At 42.0% G+C, this 19,017-nt stretch overlaps 1 protein-coding gene across 1 annotated transcript; it reads left to right on the forward strand.

Moving 5' to 3' along the window:
- Positions 1-790: 790 nt before the first annotated feature.
- Positions 791-17,901, forward strand: zdhhc7 (zinc finger DHHC-type palmitoyltransferase 7). Its single transcript, XM_049602542.1, has 8 exons — positions 791-956; positions 2,112-2,210; positions 9,442-9,792; positions 12,021-12,145; positions 12,324-12,420; positions 13,017-13,098; positions 13,709-13,839; positions 14,520-17,901. Exons 3-8 carry the CDS (start codon positions 9,448-9,450, stop codon positions 14,700-14,702), a joined length of 963 nt encoding a protein of 320 aa, XP_049458499.1. The 5' UTR covers positions 791-956; positions 2,112-2,210; positions 9,442-9,447; the 3' UTR covers positions 14,703-17,901.
- Positions 17,902-19,017: the final 1,116 nt, after the last annotated feature.

Below are 19,017 nucleotides of genomic sequence, written 5' to 3' on the forward strand. Positions count from 1 at the left end.
AGTAGCCTATAAATATAGGCTGCATACATCCAGACATGTATGCATATATACATATATAGGCCTACCTTCAGTGGTGAAATGTAACTTAGTACATTTACTCAAGTACTGTGCCTAAAGTACAATTTCAACATAAATTTAGGTACTTCACTTGACTATTTCTATTTTATGTTACCTTATACTTCCACTCTGCTGCATTTCACAAGCCAGTATTGTACTTACACTCCACTACATTGACATGGCAACATGAATTACTAGTTACTTTGCAGATTCAGATTATTAATAGGTTACAAAATGTAATCAAGGAACAAATTATGATGTAGTGATACCCTAAATCATATAAAACATTACTAAAGTGAGGTCCACCTTTACCAGCTGCAACATTAAAGTGATTAAGACATTAATGTAAAAGTAATTATAATCCAATAATATAATATAGTATTATTTAGTATTATTTATGCTAATATTTTTGTAATTTTACTTAAGTAATATTTTGAATGCAGGACTTTTGCACACTAATGCCTCTTTTTCTGGTGTAAAGGGCCAGACTGCACTTTTACAAACTTTAAATAGTCTTAATCATAATAGTTAGACCTTTAATAGTTGAGTTTTATTAAGTTTACCTGAGCAGTGTCATTGTAGTGTCACTGTATTTAGCCAATAGCACCCGCGAGTGGAGAACTGACATTATCGCAGTTTTGATGCTGCAATTCTGTCACCATCCACGATGCGGCGCTCTTTAAGCAAACATTATTTCGCCGGACTTTCACGAACGTTAACGGAGAAACCCGAGGCGAACCCCGGAAGCTCCGTCGTTACTGGTCACTGTCGTCCCGTTGTTAGAGCGATGTGTTGCTGCCGCTACGGGTACGGCTTCGTTGAAACTGGAGTTTAGCTCAAACTGGACACCAACATGTATTAAAAAGGCGCTCCCAAGGAAAGAAATTAGGAATATTAAGGTATGTCATTCAGCCGTCACCGGGGAGACTCGGCTTTAGCACCCGTCGCTCGCATACAGTGTTAGCATGTTAGCTGTGTTAGCTTCTGTTAGTGGCTAGTTAGCAAGCGAGATTTACCATCCAGTCCGGATGCATGTGAAGTGTCAGTCAGGCTAGCAAGCTGCTGCTGCTGCTTGTGTGTGTGTGTGTGTGTGTGTGTGTGTGTGTGTGTGTGTGTGTGTGTGTGTGTGGTGTTCAGTTTCAGTCACGACCTTTACAGTTATCATTGCAGCATGGATATGAGCTCTAATCTCAGACACACCTCTCCAACTAATCTGTTGGGGTGCTTCAGTTTCTGTGGTTTGTCTGGATAAAGCTAAGTGTCACCTGGCTGGATTCAAGGTTGGACTGCCTTTAGAAAAAACGTGGAAATGTCACCTACATGTCAGCCTAGTATCTTAACACAGACTATAATACATATCTCTGCAGGTATTAGCACCAGTCAGTGCGGGTGGTTTTGGATTCAGATCGGGAGGAAGACAGTCACAATAGTATTTACTAAAACCTTGGATGTGGTCCATAGTGATTGTCAGTATGTGTCAGTGATTTCTGCATCTCAGTATAACAGCTATAGTTAGGAGGTTTGGAAAGAAACCTCAACTACATTGAGAGCAGAGGCAAATAGAAAGAAAAATCTCTGTCAGAAAATACTTGCAGTGTCACCACATTTTTGTGAATAGCCATCATGATGGGTGTGTTTCCTGGGAGGAAAAGGAGAACACTTGCAAAATCCTGGGCACAGCGTTGTCTAATTGAGTCACTGAGGAAGCAAGCATTGTACAAACTGTGTCATTTTGTTAGGTACATGTAGTTCAGACTTCATGCAGTCTCATACAGCAGCCCTGCAACAAATCCTTCCTTTAAAATGGTTATGATGTTAGGATTTGTTGAAACTATTATAGAGGTGTTGATTCAACTGTTTGGTCATTATGGAGACTGTAGTTCATGAAGTGTTTCCAGTGTATGATCCAGACACAACAGTTTCACCGTAAACAAACCATTATAACCTTTTAGGTTTAGCTCGGAATATATTAAACTAACAAACCAGCAGCTGACTGTATTTTTGTGCGTTTTGATTCTGAGATTAAACCCATTTTGTTTGTGTTTCTTCTTCAGGGGTCAGCCTACATGCCAGCCTGCATATGTACTTCAACCTGAATGCTGGTCCAGGAGGTACACACCACAGCATGTTAGTGTGAGAAGAGAACATATCAGGTAGGTTGCCCCACATTCTTTCACTCAGTTTGCATGTCTTTTGTTTCGCTGCAGACCTGAATGTGTAACCGGGGCAAACAGAGCGAAGCAGCCAACCTCATGTTGTCTGTTTACCTCTCGTGTAAAAGCTGGAAGAGCGGCATTCCTGATGTTGGCTTTCGCTAGTGAAAAGATGTGTTTTCTAGGGAGGCACTGTGTAGTAGACTATTGCTGAACTGTCAGTACCAGAGAGCATTTGCTTGATAAATTGTTTACAGCCTGGCTCAGTGTTTTGTTGGTTTTGTCTTGTGGGCATTTTTTCTGTTTTAAAAAAGGTATAATAATAGGAATGTAAGACAAAGAAGCCCCAAGCTGCCGTCAATCACCTTCAAAGATAGTGTGGATGGCTTGGAATAGTTTGAGTGTGGACACAGCGTCATATAAATCATTGTCAATAAAGCAGTTTATTATGACAAATGTCTGTTTTAGCTGTGTGACAAATAGCGCATCAACTTTTGAGCTTGTGTGTTATTTGATACAACGTTTTTTATGTGGTTGTAGATAATGTCGGTTTAATGTTTTAACAGAGCAGGCCATAAAAATAACAGGTCATGTACTGGTTGCATGTGTCATGTTATTTGTCATTAGATGCTGTGATTTCTTCAGTTGTGTCAACATGCTCACCCAGGGGTGGTTTTATTTTTGGTTCTTAGCGTTCTCAGAAGGACTGACATTAGCTTGGCCATTATGCTGCTCGGCTATTCGGAAATGTGACAGTGAAACATAAACTCGCCCAGCAAATCGAAACCCATTTCTTTCAGGAGTATTTTTGGCTATTGTTTTATCTAATTTTCTTTGACAGCAGATGCCAGCCCCTGTTTGTGTGTGTGATGACTGTGCAACAGAGTGACCCTGCAAAGTGATCTGAGCAGGATGCACTGAGGTTACTGCTGGTTGTGTATGTCAGAGAGAAGAGAAGAAGAGAGATTAGGAAGAAGGGGAGAGATGGGGACCAGTGGCTCTTGTGTTTTGCCCTCTGACTGGGAAGGGCAGACAGCTGGACAACCAGCTGGTGTGGCTTTAATGGACCTCCCTTTTATTGACCACAGAAAAATCAATGCACCTTTAAAGAGCGTTTTCTGCCCTCTTAAGGACAATGCTAATTTCCTTTGCTCAACAGAAAAACAGCATGCTGGTGGTGATGTGTGGTAAACAGTGCTGTTTGTAATTGAATACATTTGTTAAATGTCATATTGACAGAGGCACCCTTTGGCAGGCCCTCATACGGCTTCTACAAATAGCGTTGCTTTATCACTACAATTTCTCTTGACCTTTTTGATTTTTTTGTTGTCAGGTTTCTAAATACCAGACTGGGGGGAATGATAAGGGGAGAGGGTATTGTGACAGAACTTAAGGTGTCCAAAAATGCCTGTTAGCATTTTCCAGCATTTATCCTCAGCTTCTATGGTTTGTGCTGACGTCGGCTTTGTGAATATCAACTACCTTAATATGACTTGATCTCAGCACATGTGGCACTGTCTGTGTGCTCGAGCATGTGCCATGAGTACATCTCTACAGTAGTTTATTTAACGGATGAAGCACCTTCGTCCGTTTTTTGTGACGTACTGCTTTAATTAAGCCCTTTAAAGCAAACACATGAGCCAGGATCAGTCACTACCATTTTCTGTTCTGACTTTGAAACTATCAGATCCGAATACATTTTGTTCTTTGTGGTCAATTCATTTACTTGGCAGTGCTCTTAGTGATCTCAGTCACTTTGATGTGTGAAATAGTGCTATCAACGGAGACAGTGTTTTCCGCCAGCTTCATTTCTAGCCTTGATCTTACTGATGCAGAAAAAATGTAAACCTTTTTAAGGCAGTTCAGCTGCGCTCGCATCATTCAGTGGCGCATGCTGTCATGTCATTAATTGAAACTGTGGAGGCTGTTTATTTTGTTTTGTCACAATCGGTTTACTTGCTGACAAACTTCTGTGTTTCCAGTGTTTTTGTAGTGACTGTTGGAACATTTTCGACAGCTGATGTAGCCAGAGAATAAAAACATTACAGAGCTTGAGACCTCCCTCCTCTTGTCATTATGCACAATAAAAAACAAACCTGCTGCTGTTATTTACAAGGAGCTTTACACACATATGCCTTATGTTTGTTTATAGAGTAACAGAGTATAACATAACCAGGAAATGTAAATATAAACATTTAGTAATATTATGAAGGGGCTGACATATAGTCTGTTGCTGCTGATCATTTTTTCACTGTCAGGCTGTGATTAATGGTGCCCACACTCACCCACACGGGTGTTTTATATTACTCTGACTAATAAGACCTCCAGTCAGGTGAACGTTGGCTACAGTGTGTTGTTATTTGAGTGATGTCACCAAACTCTGTGTACTAATAAGAGTGATTATGTGAAGTTCCCCACCATAACAGGTGACGTACGTGTCAATGGACTGTGGGCGTCTAGGGGCTCAGAGAATTAAAAAATCATTATCATGAGCAAAGTCAGACCACAGACAGTCCTTTTATAGTTTTAGAAAATGTGCAGAGGTTTAATTTTTAATTCTTATTTCAAAATGGTAAATTAATTTTTTATCTGGAACACAGTGACAACAATTACAGAGCAGCTTCAGAAAAGCCTACAATGTTTTTCATCGAACGTATCTTAATTCTCACTGTTTCCAAAATGGGAGCTTTATAGCATCATCTCTCTAGCGTATCAAGTAGTCTATCCCTAAAAGGGTGTAGCCTAATTTTGCCAGACAGGTAACATATCTGCTGTCCTTCCATAACTTTTTATAGCCAGGCACAGTTTGATTTCATCTGGGGAATTTTGTTGTGTGTCGTACACTTTCCGCTCTCTCTGTGTTTCCTGTCTGCAGTTACACCTTAAACTGACTAAAGTAGCAAAAGAAAATGCCAATAATGCAGTATAGAATAACATTTAAGAAAGTTTTATTGATTAGATGTCTCTTTTTTTAAGTTGTAGCTCTGTCATTAATAAAGTTAAACAAATTCTTGTCAGGCCCTCCAGAGGTTGGATGTCAGTGTATGTGTTTCTGCTCTGTACAATTAAACCTGACGTGCCATTGAGACAAGGGGCTGTAGTTTCCCGGTGCAGCGCAGGGTGGCGAACCCCACACAGAACTAGTTTCGAGCAGTGCAAACCGAGGCGCGCTCAGTTTGGTAGTTTGGCAGACCGAGGTGCGCTGAGATGGGTGTGGCGGCGCAGCAGGGGGAGGTGTCGACAGATCCAGCTTGGCGCAGTGACAGTTTCGTGCCAAAAGGCATCGCCGAAGGTGCGCTAAAAACTCACCAGCTGAAACCAGGTCAACTGTCAGACGGTGTAAGTGGAAGTTTGGCTGACCGGCGGACAGTGCGCACACGTCACCAAAACCTCACAGGCAGGATTCCAGAATGTCAGGCACATTAATGATGCAATAAATACCCAAAAAAACACTATCCAATGCAACTATCTGCAATCAGCACATAAATGTATCTCTATATCGACTGTCCCGTCGCATCTGATGTTAGATCAAAGGGGATTGGCACCGTTTGGCACATTTGGCACGTTTGGCACACGTAATGGAAACCCAACCTGATTTGATTAACACAGCTGCAAACTAATGGGTTCACATCCCTCTCAGCCAACCACAAACAGCCACAGCATCAGATAGGGAGTATATATTCAGCATCTGTCATTTAGAAAAGTCAAAAGAAAAGAAACAGAGTGAGACTGCGAGAGAGAAAGAGAGAGAGAGAGGGCACGAGAGAAACGCAACATTGATTTACAATTGTGGTGACCTCCTCCCAGGCTACCTTTGCATCATCAGCCCGTGGAGGTCTGCTCACAGTTCCGTATATTCGGACACTGCGAGCTTGGACCTCCCGGACCAAAACATCAGTTCCCTCCTGGGAGAAGTTTGGCCGTCTGACGCTGCTGCTCTCTTCTGCTATGGCGAATTGAGTAAACTCTCATTATGCCTTCCCGCGGCGCATTTAAGGGCGAGGAGAGGAGCTCATTTGATTGGTGTGATGTGTGTAAAACCCACTCCACGCCTTCTCTCCTCCCTCTTTCTGACTTGTGCAGGTAGGAGGGATGGAGATGGGAAAGAGGAGTAGCTGCGCCAGCGAGCACGGTGTGCCAAACTTGCAAAATCCACCTGGCCACACCCAGTTGGCGAAGCGCAGGTGTGCTGTGCCCCCACCTCGCCCAGTCTGCGAAACTAGAGCCCAAGGTCTTTCTGGCACCCATCCATGACCCCTGACCCCCACTTCCTTTAGCATAAATGAAAGACCTGTATTATCATACTGCACATACACACACTTGGGTGCACATAGTCAAGACACAGAAGTTGAATTACAAATTAGACCTGCAGCTTTTGTTTTGTGTTTTGCATTAGCTGGTAGAAAGTGTCTGTCTGTGCTTTTGTAGGCTTTTTCCCGGATCAGTTCATATTCTCTACAGGACATGTGTGTTTCTGTGTCAAGTATTGGAATTTGAATTCAAAGCCACATAGCATTTGTGCAGCGTCGCTTCAGATAAGCCATTTTACTGTCAGTCGCACAGATTTAAAGTCACTATCAGTTATCTTGAAAAAAGCATGTTGTCTTCAAGTCACTATCAATGATACTTAATAGGACAATTTCCTAGGGTGGGGCGGCACGGTGGTGTGGTGGTTAGCACTGTCACCTCACAGCAAGAGGGTTCCCTGTTCAATCCAAGGTGTGGGAGCCATTCTGTGCAGAGTTTGCATGTTCTCTCCGTGTCAGCGTGGGTTCTCTCCGGGCACTCCGGCTTCCTCGACATGCAGGTTCATAAGACATGCAGGGTGGGGATTAGGTTAATTGATAACTCTAAATTGTCCGTAGGTGTGAATGTGAGCGTGAATGGTTGTCTGTCTCTATGTGTCAGCCCTGTGATAGTCTGGCTACCTGTCCAGGGTGTACCCTGTCTCTAGCCCAATGTCAACTGGGATAGGCTCCAGCCCCCCTGTGACCCTCAAGAGGATGAAGCAGTTAGAAGATGGATGGATGGATGGATGAATTTCCTATGGTGTGTCACCAGCTGCGACCAGGCCATAAGATACCCAGTTTAAGTGTTGCTCTAAGATCACCATCTTTACTAGCCTCTGACTAGCTTGCCTGTCTGAGTGCATGAAAAAGATTTTAACAGCCAGGGGCAGGAAACAGATCAATTATACTTATTCTCTATCGATTCCCATGAAATCACTGAACTGGACTCCTAGCTGGATGTCTGTTTTTCTGGCTGTCAGGAAGACATCTTTGCTCGTGTGGGGTTTCAGCTCTGTAGGCCAAAAACCTCTCGTCCCCGTTGGCATTTCCATTTTGCAAGCAATCTCGATGACACCCACTGACATGGAAAGTTTTTGGATGCAAGCAGAAACAAACAGCAATGTGGTGCTTGGAGGGCTGCCTGGTTGGCTAGTCAGCTGAAGACTGAAAGCTCAGCTCTGCACCACACATCTCCCTGGAAATGTATCATTTGATTTAAATGCTCAGCAGAGGGAAATCACTTTCTTCAAAGGATTGCATCATAACATAGCAGAACGCTGCATCAAATGCATTAAGCACCTCTTGTTCCTGACAACTGGAGCCTATTCTGTGGCTAAATAATAAGTGACTGGAGAGGTGTAAAGCATGTTGAACAGGATTCTTCAGTCGAAGGTTGTTCTTTCAGCTGGGTCACTGGCGTTCCTTTCAGGAATGACAAGGCCGTATATAAGTGGCAGGTTGTCAAAGATGGTGTCATCATGACAGTACAGCACATGCACAGCAAGTTTATAAAGCCTTTCCTGTATGTGGCAGACTTTAAAAGTCAGAGAGCAATCTCAGTGCTATGTCAGTACATTCTCTATAAAGGAAAACCAGTATAATCTGCACAGTTAACACACTCATCTTATCTACAACACTGGTATAATCAGTAGTAGCCACCCTTATTTTGTTGCCATAAAGGAAAAGCTTAAAAACTTCTTCTTCTTTGAAACGGATACCCGCAAAGTTCTTTTGGGTAGTTTGATAGCAGGTCTAGACAGTGAGGCATAAAGTCTCACCTTCTTAGCAGTAAGGGAAATACTGATTATTAATCTGGGTCTATCCTAAGTGCTTAATGAGCACTGTCACATTAAATCTTCTTTAATAAATAAACTATAGATATATGATGAGTTTCATGGTACTGAAGTGGTATCTTGAATGGGTCTTTAAAAGGAAGAATGAATGTCTTTTGTGTAATATCGAACCAAAAAAGAAGAGATTACACCCCAGGCTAATCTAACACTTAATTGTGATATGAAACCTAAAATCACAGCTGACGTATATTTTGCACCACCTTGTTAAATTGGTTTACTTTTTGTCTCAGTGAGTCACAGTGACGCATGCCAGCAGGAGGTATCTGGGTCTCCAGATTATTCTTAGCCTGTATTCTTCACATGTTCCTCAGCTGCAGGATCAGTTTCCTAAATGGATCATAGCAGCCATTGATTTATCTTGAAGCTGCACACATGGTCTCTTGGGCTGGTCATGAACATTCTCTCGTGGCCTCGATATAGATACAGAGGAAGAAACCTCAGTGACTCATGTCTCTTGTGATATCAGCTGCGTGGCTCAAAGTTGTGTCCAGCATTGACTCACCCTTGTTAATAGATTTTCTTTGCCCCAACTAGTGGCATGGTTAAGGATGGGGATGTTAGTTGGTTGCCTGTCCAACAGTTTGGTTTGATTGCCATTAAAAATGAAAATGTAATGTTTCCTGATGATTGTGGTGACCCCATGACCTTTCTTTCAGTGGAGGTATATCCCCTGGTTTAACGAGGGGATTTCCCTAAAAGGACTCTTAACACTGTAAACTGCTGCTATGACTCATTTCATGAAAGTAGAGTAGGAGTTTCATGGTTTAGACGCCTTTTCATACTGTATACTAGGCGACACCCAGAGCAAAGTGGGGGACTTTGGATCGGCATGTGAGACTAACCATCCTTGCTTTACCTACCACATTTCCACTTTGTAAGTGTGATCTTCGTAAATTTCTCCACCCCCTCATGTGGTCATGGATTAAAATATTTTAGCTGCTTCTCATTTGTGCATTTATCAGTTGTTTTAATAAAGTGGTAAAAACAGTGGAAATAACCACCTTATGCGTCTTGTCTTTTTTCCTAAGGTAAGACAGAGAGAGAAGCCCTAAATTTAACCTTGCTTCAAATATCTCCCCCTCTCCTCAGGGCAGGATGCAGTCTTCAAATCACCGACTGCGAGATATGGAGCAGCACCATCCGCTGCTGTCGGCAGGTGCAGATGTCGAGACGGGGAGCCTGGCAGCCGGGGTGATGGTCGGGGGTCCCCACGTCGGACACACAGGAGGGAACCGCACACTGTGGTTTATTCAGGACAGCTGCGGCATGGTGTGTGCAGGCATGACCTGGTTCCTGGTGCTGTACGCTGAATTCGTGGTGAACTTTGTCATGCTGCTGCCCGGCAAGAACTTCTGGTACTCGCTGCTGAACGGGGCCACCTTCAACTCCCTGGCCGTGCTTGCGTTGGCCTCACATCTGCGCACTATGTTGACTGACCCGGTAAGAATATTAAGGGAAGGAAGAGTAAGTAAGATTGAGGATGCAGATGGCAGAAAGAAGGGAGGGTGAAAGAAGGGTTTTGAAAGTACAGGAATAAAACAAAGCTGGTGTGTTTACAAAACTAATACCACATTACAATGAAAGAAACTTAATTTGGAGCTCCTCAATGATAATACAGTATTAATGCTTTACGTAGTACACTCATACAGTTAAACTTAAATGAATCATCTCACTTGAATATAAATTAATTGATATGGTTCTTGCAATCTGAATACATTTGGCATTAGGGCTCTTGCAATAACTGCAATATTGCAATATTTCTCTATTGGCAAGCCAACCGCAAGAGATGGCAAGTAGCCACCACAGTTGCTGTGTTCCTGCTTTTTCATTTTTTCATGGACGTGCCGCATATTTACACTCTGCTGCGAACACCAACAGCATGACAGAGCGAGTCATGAGCGTCTATTCTGCGCAGATCACTGCACATTTGCTGTTTTTTAAAGTTGCGGAGAGTTTAAAAATGTTCAAATTTGGGTAGAACACTGTAGCTGATTGTCACTGTCACTTTTTACACAGCTGTCCACTCACAGAGAAGGATGGTCAGGACAAATACCACAAAGACCAACCGTCATATCAATGAACAACCAAAACAGCAATGGAGAAGACATTAAGACTAAACTCAAACAGACCGGCGGGTCCATCCTCTCTCCCTATGTGCTTCAGCTTTCCCTTCATCCAGAGCAAAAAGGCCTACACTACCTTGTGCTGTCATTTTTACTTACATGGATATTTTGTATCATAGCAACCAGATGCAACCAAAGCATCTCGGCTGAAAAAACTCTGCACCCCTTATTGCACCTCATTGTCCCTCTATGTTCTGCATTTAACAATAAACAAGTGATTTTGTCATTTAAAAAAGCAACCATATACATAAAAATCAGGATAAATCAGGATAAATGAAGTCATTTGCAAACACAACAAAAGATGGTTAATAGCAATGGCATATTGCACTGTTGAGCCACCTGTAATAGCTGGAGGGAAAATGCCGTCACCACTGCAGCCCTAATTGGGGTCAGGAGGAGTCATACTGTAGTTGTCTTGGCAGTATTTGTTACAGCACTGACATGGTCGGACACGTGTAGTCACTCCCTAATTTATTCTGGGACACTGAGCTGAGAGGCAGCGTGTGACGGATGCTGGGTGGGAGAACTGTGTAGAGCAGTCTACTGAATTGTCAAATCTAATTTGCTAATTTAAGCAAATGTTTCCAGAAAATAACAGGCTGAGGATCAAAGTCAGGAACTCAGTGTTTGCATTTCCATCACAACTGAATGCTTTTGAAGTTTTTGTTAAAGCGTTTTACACAAGTACTGTGGGTGCTTTTAAATTTTAGTTGAACAATGTATTTAGTAAAAACAACTAATTTTCTTCTCAAAGTTAAAATGCCTGGATGTAGTTAGTTCCAGTCAACTGCTTTTTAATTTTCTATAATATATGAAGCCTTTTGATATTTTCAAACAGTCAGTCATTTGATCTGCCTTCTCCTACCGCAGTGTTTGATTTCACATTCAAGAGTAAGTGCCGCAGGGATTATTCTGCACATTATAACTGATGCTTTGTGAATTCAGCCAATTCGTGCTTCAGGGGTTGTAGGTCAAATATTGTTAGTGCTGCTGCTGCAATGTTGACTCATGTTTACTCAGAGAAACTAGATTTCTGATGACAGCTCCACTGGTGCTCTCTAACCCGACAGCCCAGCCAGAACAATTGCTCTATTTGAAAGCTCAAAATAGTACACAGAAGGTCGTGCAGCAGTGTGTCGAGATTTAAAAGTCTTAAGTTTATTGTGCATTCTGCTTCAAGTGGTAGTTACACCTGATTGTGATTCACTCAGGTAATGGCTGTATTGTAAGCTCTTAAACCCAAGAGATTGCTTTTGCTGAGAAGCACCAAATGCTGCATTTTGTCAGGCTGAGAAAATGCAACCAACAGAATCATCTGCTGCAAATTCAGTCATACATCCAATCTTACTTAACTCCCAAAGACGAGTAATTCAGAAACCCTGTGTATAAGTAGTGGGTGTTTAAAGCCTTTTCCACAAGCCTAGAAACATATGAACAGTTCCTGCATACATACAGACGCACAGCTTGACATTTCTGAGCTTTAACAGCATCATGCATTTTTTTGGACATTTGTAACTGACAGCATTTGTCTTCCCTCGTCCTTAGGGTGCAGTTCCTAAGGGCAACGCAACCAAGGAGTACATGGAGAGCTTACAGCTGAAGCCTGGTGAGGTCATATACAAGTGTCCTAAGTGCTGCAGCATCAAACCTGAGAGGGCGCACCACTGCAGGTCAGTCTAATAGTTGTGGCCAGTTTTACACTGTTCATGCTCATTTTCCTTATAGCATCCAAACTGTGCTTATAAAAACATCTGTGTGTGCATATTTTGTGTAAACAGCAGCATTATATTGATAACAGTAGAAGAGGCAACGTGTCATGCATCACCATCTTCTCTCTCTTTCCTGCAGTATTTGTAAAAGATGTATCCGGAAGATGGATCACCACTGTCCCTGGGTCAATAACTGCGTGGGAGAAAAGAATCAGAGATTCTTTGTGCTTTTCACTGTAAGTACACAGAAGCACCCATGGAGTAGTCTATTTAATGTTCTCAAGGGCTGTGGTAGGAACAAGAAATGCACAGTTTCTATACCATAATGCCTTTGAATCAATTCACATTCATGACAATTAATAAACAAGTTTACTTTTGTCTTGATTCTGCACATTTTTTTTCATTAACACATGTTTTTTATTTGAGAATTACTTAAATTACATGACTTTATATCAGACAAGTGGGAAATTCCCATCCCTTGTTGAAAATTGTCCCACTAGTATATCATAACCAGCTGAGGCTCACCTGGTGCACAACAGACACCAGCGTACATGAAATGTACACTCATAGCCATTTATGACCCTCTCAACAACATCAGTGCTTTTTTTATGGCTTCATATGCTGACTGGAACATTTTTGATGACAGAAACATAAAGCTGTCTCTAATGGCTGAGCACAAGGGCACCCCTGTGAGATAAAATGTTTAATTTGCTCTCCTTACAGATCGCCATAGTTACAGAAGTTTGTTGAAAAAAGAAATAGCAACACAGCATCATGTTTTTTTAGCTGCAGGTCAAAAGATTTTAAAGTTTTTCTCTCCTTGTGTCTGCAGATGTACATAGCCTTGATTTCCGCCCATGCCTTGGGCCTCAGTGGTATGCACTTCTTCACCTGCATTAAAGTCCAGTGGAACGGTAAGGTCTCTGTCTTGCAGCATCGACCGTGACATATGTTTGAGTCAAACAGACAAACACAGAATGTCAGAAATACAGCTATTTATACAAGAGATAGAAACGTCTTAGAGAGGTGAAGAGAGACGGAGCGGAGTTAAAAAGGGAAAGATTGTTATCCAGTTGTAAGAGCAGCTGCTCTGCAGGTCACCATAGAGCTGCCATTGATCTTCGCCTGCTCCCTTGTGGGCTTCTGTAGAAAGGAACCAGAAAATGAAGATAGTATTTCATTCTTCGTACTCCAGCCTCTGCTGCCCTCTACAAAAAAAGATGCTCTGACTTAGAAAGGAAAAGCTTGTTTAACTTGTTTTCTATACTAACCTCTATTCAAAGCTACAGCATCAGGGTTACACTAGAATTCATCCTTAGTGGCAACCCTTTCTTTGTGTATAGATTGAGTTTTCCAGCTTGTGAGAATCATGTAACAATTTTGGGTAGGATACACAAGTTCCTGTGCGCACATCCAATCGTATATTAATATATGCATCATTAATTAAGTCAGTGTTTCTTGTGGCATTTTAGTTGTTCAGAGCTAAATAAAAATCCACCTTTTGTCCTCTCTTCCTGTGGCCAGAGTGCAGTGACTTCTCTCCAGGGGTGTCTGTGCTGCTGCTGATCTTCCTCTGTCTTGAAGCCATCCTCTTCCTCACTTTCACAGCTGTAATGTTTGGTACGCAGATCCACTCTATCTGTAATGATGAGACGGTAAGTACCCACTGCCCCCCTCGCTACTTTCTGTTGGCTATATTGTGTCATTTCCAGTAAATGCCACGATATAAAATGTGTGTTTTCTGCTTTAAAAGTACAAACCTAAGAAGACAGCAAGTACTCGCCCATATTTTAAGTGGTTACGTCTTAAGTATGATCTCAAGCATGCAGCTGATATCCTATGTGGTTAACATAAACAAACCAGTGTGGACAGAGAGATGTTTGCTTGTTAGGCTTGCAAATTCTCACAGGGAAATATTTTTACTGGGCATTATGGCTGCAGAGATTTAAATATGTTGGACTTCAACAGATTTTTCTGGTCAGGAACCAGATGATGCAAACCCTGACCACAGCAGTGCTGGATAAAGCCGCTTGCTGTGTGCGTTTAAGAGACAGAGAGAGGGTAGGAGAATGTAGAAGGTGGACTATTGCACAATGTTTAAACGGTGCTTTGTCACTTAATGACTTGCCTGCCTGAAACCTACAATGTTTTCGTACAAGCTTATCTGAACCACCTGACCCATGGGTGAAACCTGCAGGACCTGCTCGTTGTGGGTCGACCTGTGCATCACTATACCCTGAGGTTTTCTCTCAGGTTTCTCCCTATGCAAATGCAGTTGTGTGTTTTAGCATGCTGATGAGCCAAAGCAAGCAGATAACTTCATTATGTCTTACAGGAGATTGAACGTCTTAAAAATGAGAAGCCCACGTGGGAGCGTCGCATGAGATGGGACGGAATGAGAGCTGTATTTGGGGGCTCGCCCTCCCTGCTGTGGTGCAATCCATTCACAGGCCTGCGTCTGCGGCGCCTGTTGCTGTTGACCCAAGGTCGGCGCGGCGGGTCCGAGTTTTCTGTCTGAGAGGAGGGCAGACCGATGCAGCTCACCAACACTTCACCGTCCCTAAAGCAAGATTTCTTGTACGCCCTTCTTGGCCAGGGGCTAGGATGGACCTCTGCTCCCCAAGGCCGTCCTTCATGTGTGGGTGACAGGACGACAGGCTGCTCCAGTGGGACCCCAGTGCATCACAACCACCATTGAAAGTTTGTACGCTCACTCTCACATGCTGACGTAGAACCAACTCCTTCGGTCTGCACGAGTATGCTGAACAACTGGAATATTGTTTCAAACATGAGCAGATTTTTTTTTGGTTTGTTTGTGTGTTTTTAAGTGAAGCATGCAGTATGTAACTCAAGTGAGTCTTTTATTCCTTGTGAGACGTCCAAGGTGCTGTCTGAACTCGCACCCTCAGCACACAACTTCAGCAGTTTGTCTTTCGTTGCTGCACACATGAGATTCAAGAGTAGTGTTTGAATCCACAACACATCTTTCATCATCACTGGACCCAGACAAGTGGATATAAATGGGGAAACGCTTGAAACTGTTCTATGGGACCCAGACAAGGGAATCATAGTCAAGGACATGCACTACTTACACGGCACTGGATACGGAGCACAGCGGACATCAGAAGTGGGACTGTGCTGCCTTGATTTGCATGTATAACAGCTCAATCAGTCAGCATCTCAGCCAGGAAATGAGGCTTTCACTATCTTCAAATGAATCAACAGGCTACTGTGAACACAAGCCTCATTCTTATTCAAGAGGACTGAGTGGTTTTTCCTATCTGTTCATCCTCTTTGTCATGTTTTTCCTTTATTAGACTGGTATTGTTGATTCTTTAGGTTACCTGGGCCAGTAGAAACGAATCGTCTTTTTTTTTAATAACTGCTGAAGCTTCTTTACCTTTCATCATCATGAAAACTCCTCAACAGCTGACCGTAATGACTCACTGGAGATGACTACTGTTGTTCTGAATCTTCATTTGGATAAAAATTATCAGAGTTTTATATTAGTTGTACTTACGTGTCCATAAATTTGCCGTTTCGACACTCCTCCACGCTGCTCCACATCTCATTCTCTGCCCATGATCAGTGACCCTCAGACCACTGATATGCCTCCCGGTGTCTTCATTAAAAAGTGATTCAGGTTGACCTTTGGCTGCTGAGAAGAGTGAATGTTATAAAGTTTGAATGGTTTTCTGTGGAAAACTAAAGGCTACTTGTGTGTATAGTAGGAATCCATAAGCAAAAACAGTTACTTCATAGCATTTAAACTCTGAAAAACCAACATCCCAAACCCCTCGAGACAGAGACGAGTTTCAGACACAGTGGCTTTGCATGCTCCTCGGCCACCGAGTGGTGTGACATTTTCAAAAGGAGAGCTTAAAACACTGGCACCACGGACTCTGGCTCGTAGTGAGCTCACTCTGATCTACAGAGCCAAGCTCCATTGTGCTGTCAGCCTGTAGAATTAAAAAGGAGCTGCACTGCTGAAAGAAGCCGAGGTACCAGGCTCATTATACGAGCTTTATTACTGAACAAAGTCTCGGGGAGCTCAGCAGATGCTTGTGAGGCCTTTCCTACTACACTCCAGAAATGTCAGGCCTGTAACATCTAGCGGCAGGACAGTAGCAGATACTTATCCAGTGTTATTAGAACACATATCCATGCCTTTAAAATTATTCAGTCAAGTGAATTTATCACCTTGAAATTTTGTCATTATTGCCATATTTATGAAAGTGTTTTCCTCGTCTCCTGTTTTTACTCTGCATCATTAACGGGCCTGTTTGCACTGGACAAATGTGGCTTTTTGAATCTAGGGTTCAGGAGTTAAAGTCTGATTGGCTGGTGTTGTTGAAGTGTTGTCAAATCTAGATTCTCAAAGTCTCATTTTTATGGCGTGTTGGACAGTATACTGCTGTTTGTTCTCATCTGTGGTCGTCAGGAGGAGGGACTCCACTGTTTACATTAAGTGATATCTGATGCTCTGGCTTTAACGTTTTAAGAAACATGCTGTCATTAGAATGTAAAACGCGTCTATTTTGGGACTGAGGGACACAGCACTGAAAGCTAAGTGATATCAGGGGATTTTATTAATGCTGGCCTCATTACTCGTTTGATTTTGCTGGACTGTATCGCCTCAGCAACAGTTGGGAGGATATCACTGTCTTATTCATGTCATACTCTCTCAGCATGGTTCAATCAGCAAGTCCCATATCCTAACATGCTCAGTGTGCTTTTTAATTTAGGAGGCGCAACATGAAAAATGGGGGAAGTTCAGCCAAACAAACTGCATATCCATAATAGTCATATGTATAAATGGAAGCGGATTAAACAAGACTAATCCAAAAACAACAGGACAAGCCATGCTGTTAGTGTGGCACATCCACAAATGTGTTGCTAATCAAGCAACAGCTGGTATTAAAAATAGATGCAGGTATTGGTGACAAATGTACATTCAGAGCCAGTGAGAGAATTTAATTAACACAACGTGTCATTAGAATAGAAGTAAATGTCTGACGCAGGATGTGAGGTGACAGTGGCAGGACTAATACGCTGCTGAACCGTTAGAGGTATTTGTAGGAAGCAGCAGAACATCAGCACTAATTATGGATTGACAAAAATGTTTGTGTTGACTGTGTATGAATATTTGGGTAAGCTGGGTTGATGTATATGTCACAATAGGATGGTCGTGTTTCATGATCAAGCTCAGATGCTGTAATTATAGTGTCTTAAATTGGGATTCTAACACAGGGTATGTAGTCTGCATTAATGCTCAGCAGAGATAACTTTTCAAGGGATACACCAGTTATTGTATTTTCTCCACCTTCTGCTGTACAACTAAAATACAATCAACACAGGGAGAGGATTGTTGTTCAAAGCTGTGTAAACTGACACTAGTTTGCAGTTGAAGCGGATTTGTGGAGAAAATATTGAACATGTTGTGATGTTTAGTGATGATTCCTAACAGGACGGATGTTTGATACAAAAGTAATATTAACATTGCCATGAACAGTCGAGAGATGTTGTTTCCTACTCTTCTGAGAGAATGTTTCCTCAAGAACAAAAAGTCCTTCAGCTTTATAAACAAAGTATAAAGGTTACTATTAACAATATATAAATGGAATGTTTTATTCGAGTTTTTTAATTAATGTGTCCTAATCTTATAATGTCTTATATCTTTAATGTCATTCTTTTACATAATAAACTATTAAATTATAGCCATGATTTGTGATTGACTGTCCATCATACACAGTTACTTTTCTGTACTCCTGAGCTTTGTTTCTGGTTAATGAAACATAAAAAGAAGTCAGGATGTTGGCATGGATGTTAGTCCGCTTTGCTTGAAATTGAGATACAAGATGTAGTGACTGAAAATGGGGTGCTGGAGAACAGTATTGCTGCAACATCTCAAAAAAAAGATCCAACTGGAAAAGTGTGCTCAATAGAGTGCAGAGTGCAGGCTGGTGGAGATAACAATGTTCTTGGGTAATTCGACCATCAAATGAATGAGCTTTAAAGATCTGCCTCTAAAGTCTTGAGATGTGTGATCAAGTTCAGGAAACATCTCGAGGACCGTCCCTATTCTCCAAATGATCTGACTGTGTCACCTTGGATTGTGTACTGAACACAAACACAGGGTCAAGTTAAGTGCAGTTATATCCTGGAGCTTTTTAAATATTGAATTAGTCAAGCATGAAATTAGAGATGCATTACACACACCTGGAGTGTTTAATCAATAAAATAAAGGACTTTATACATTCTGCAAACAATTTTAGACGACAGTCTTGGCAAGAATCAGCCTTTCATTTAAATTCAGCCCAGTAAAGATACAGAATCTGCCTTAGGGCTATTAAAAATTTTATTTTGAAGGGTGCTTTGGTGGAAAGAATACGAAAAGACAATAAAAAAAGCAAAGAACAAGAAAAACAACCGAAAACAAAGGTCCACTGTGTAGGATTTAAGGGTGTCTATTAGCAGAAATGGTATATCATTTTCATAACTATGTTCCATTAGTGTATAATCACTTGAAAATAAGAATCGTGTTTTTGTTACGTTAGAATGAGCCGTTTATTTCTACATGCGGCGCAGGTTCTCCTCCGCAGAGTCCGCCATGGTGTTTCTACAGCGGACCAACCAAACACTGGCTGTAGATAGGGCCATTTGCATTTTCGTATTTTTATGTTTTTGTTTTGGTCTGCGTAGTTCTCCGACATACTTGGCAAGGGAGTCTTTCAGTTCTGCAACCTCACTGCTAGATGCCACTAAATCCTTCACGCTGGCCCTTCAGCACAATCACTTCACATAAACTCGTGGATAGTTTGTGTCACAGTTAA

Source organism: Epinephelus fuscoguttatus, linkage group LG2 (assembly GCF_011397635.1).
Source record: "Epinephelus fuscoguttatus linkage group LG2, E.fuscoguttatus.final_Chr_v1".
Lineage (NCBI taxonomy): Eukaryota > Metazoa > Chordata > Actinopteri > Perciformes > Serranidae > Epinephelus > Epinephelus fuscoguttatus.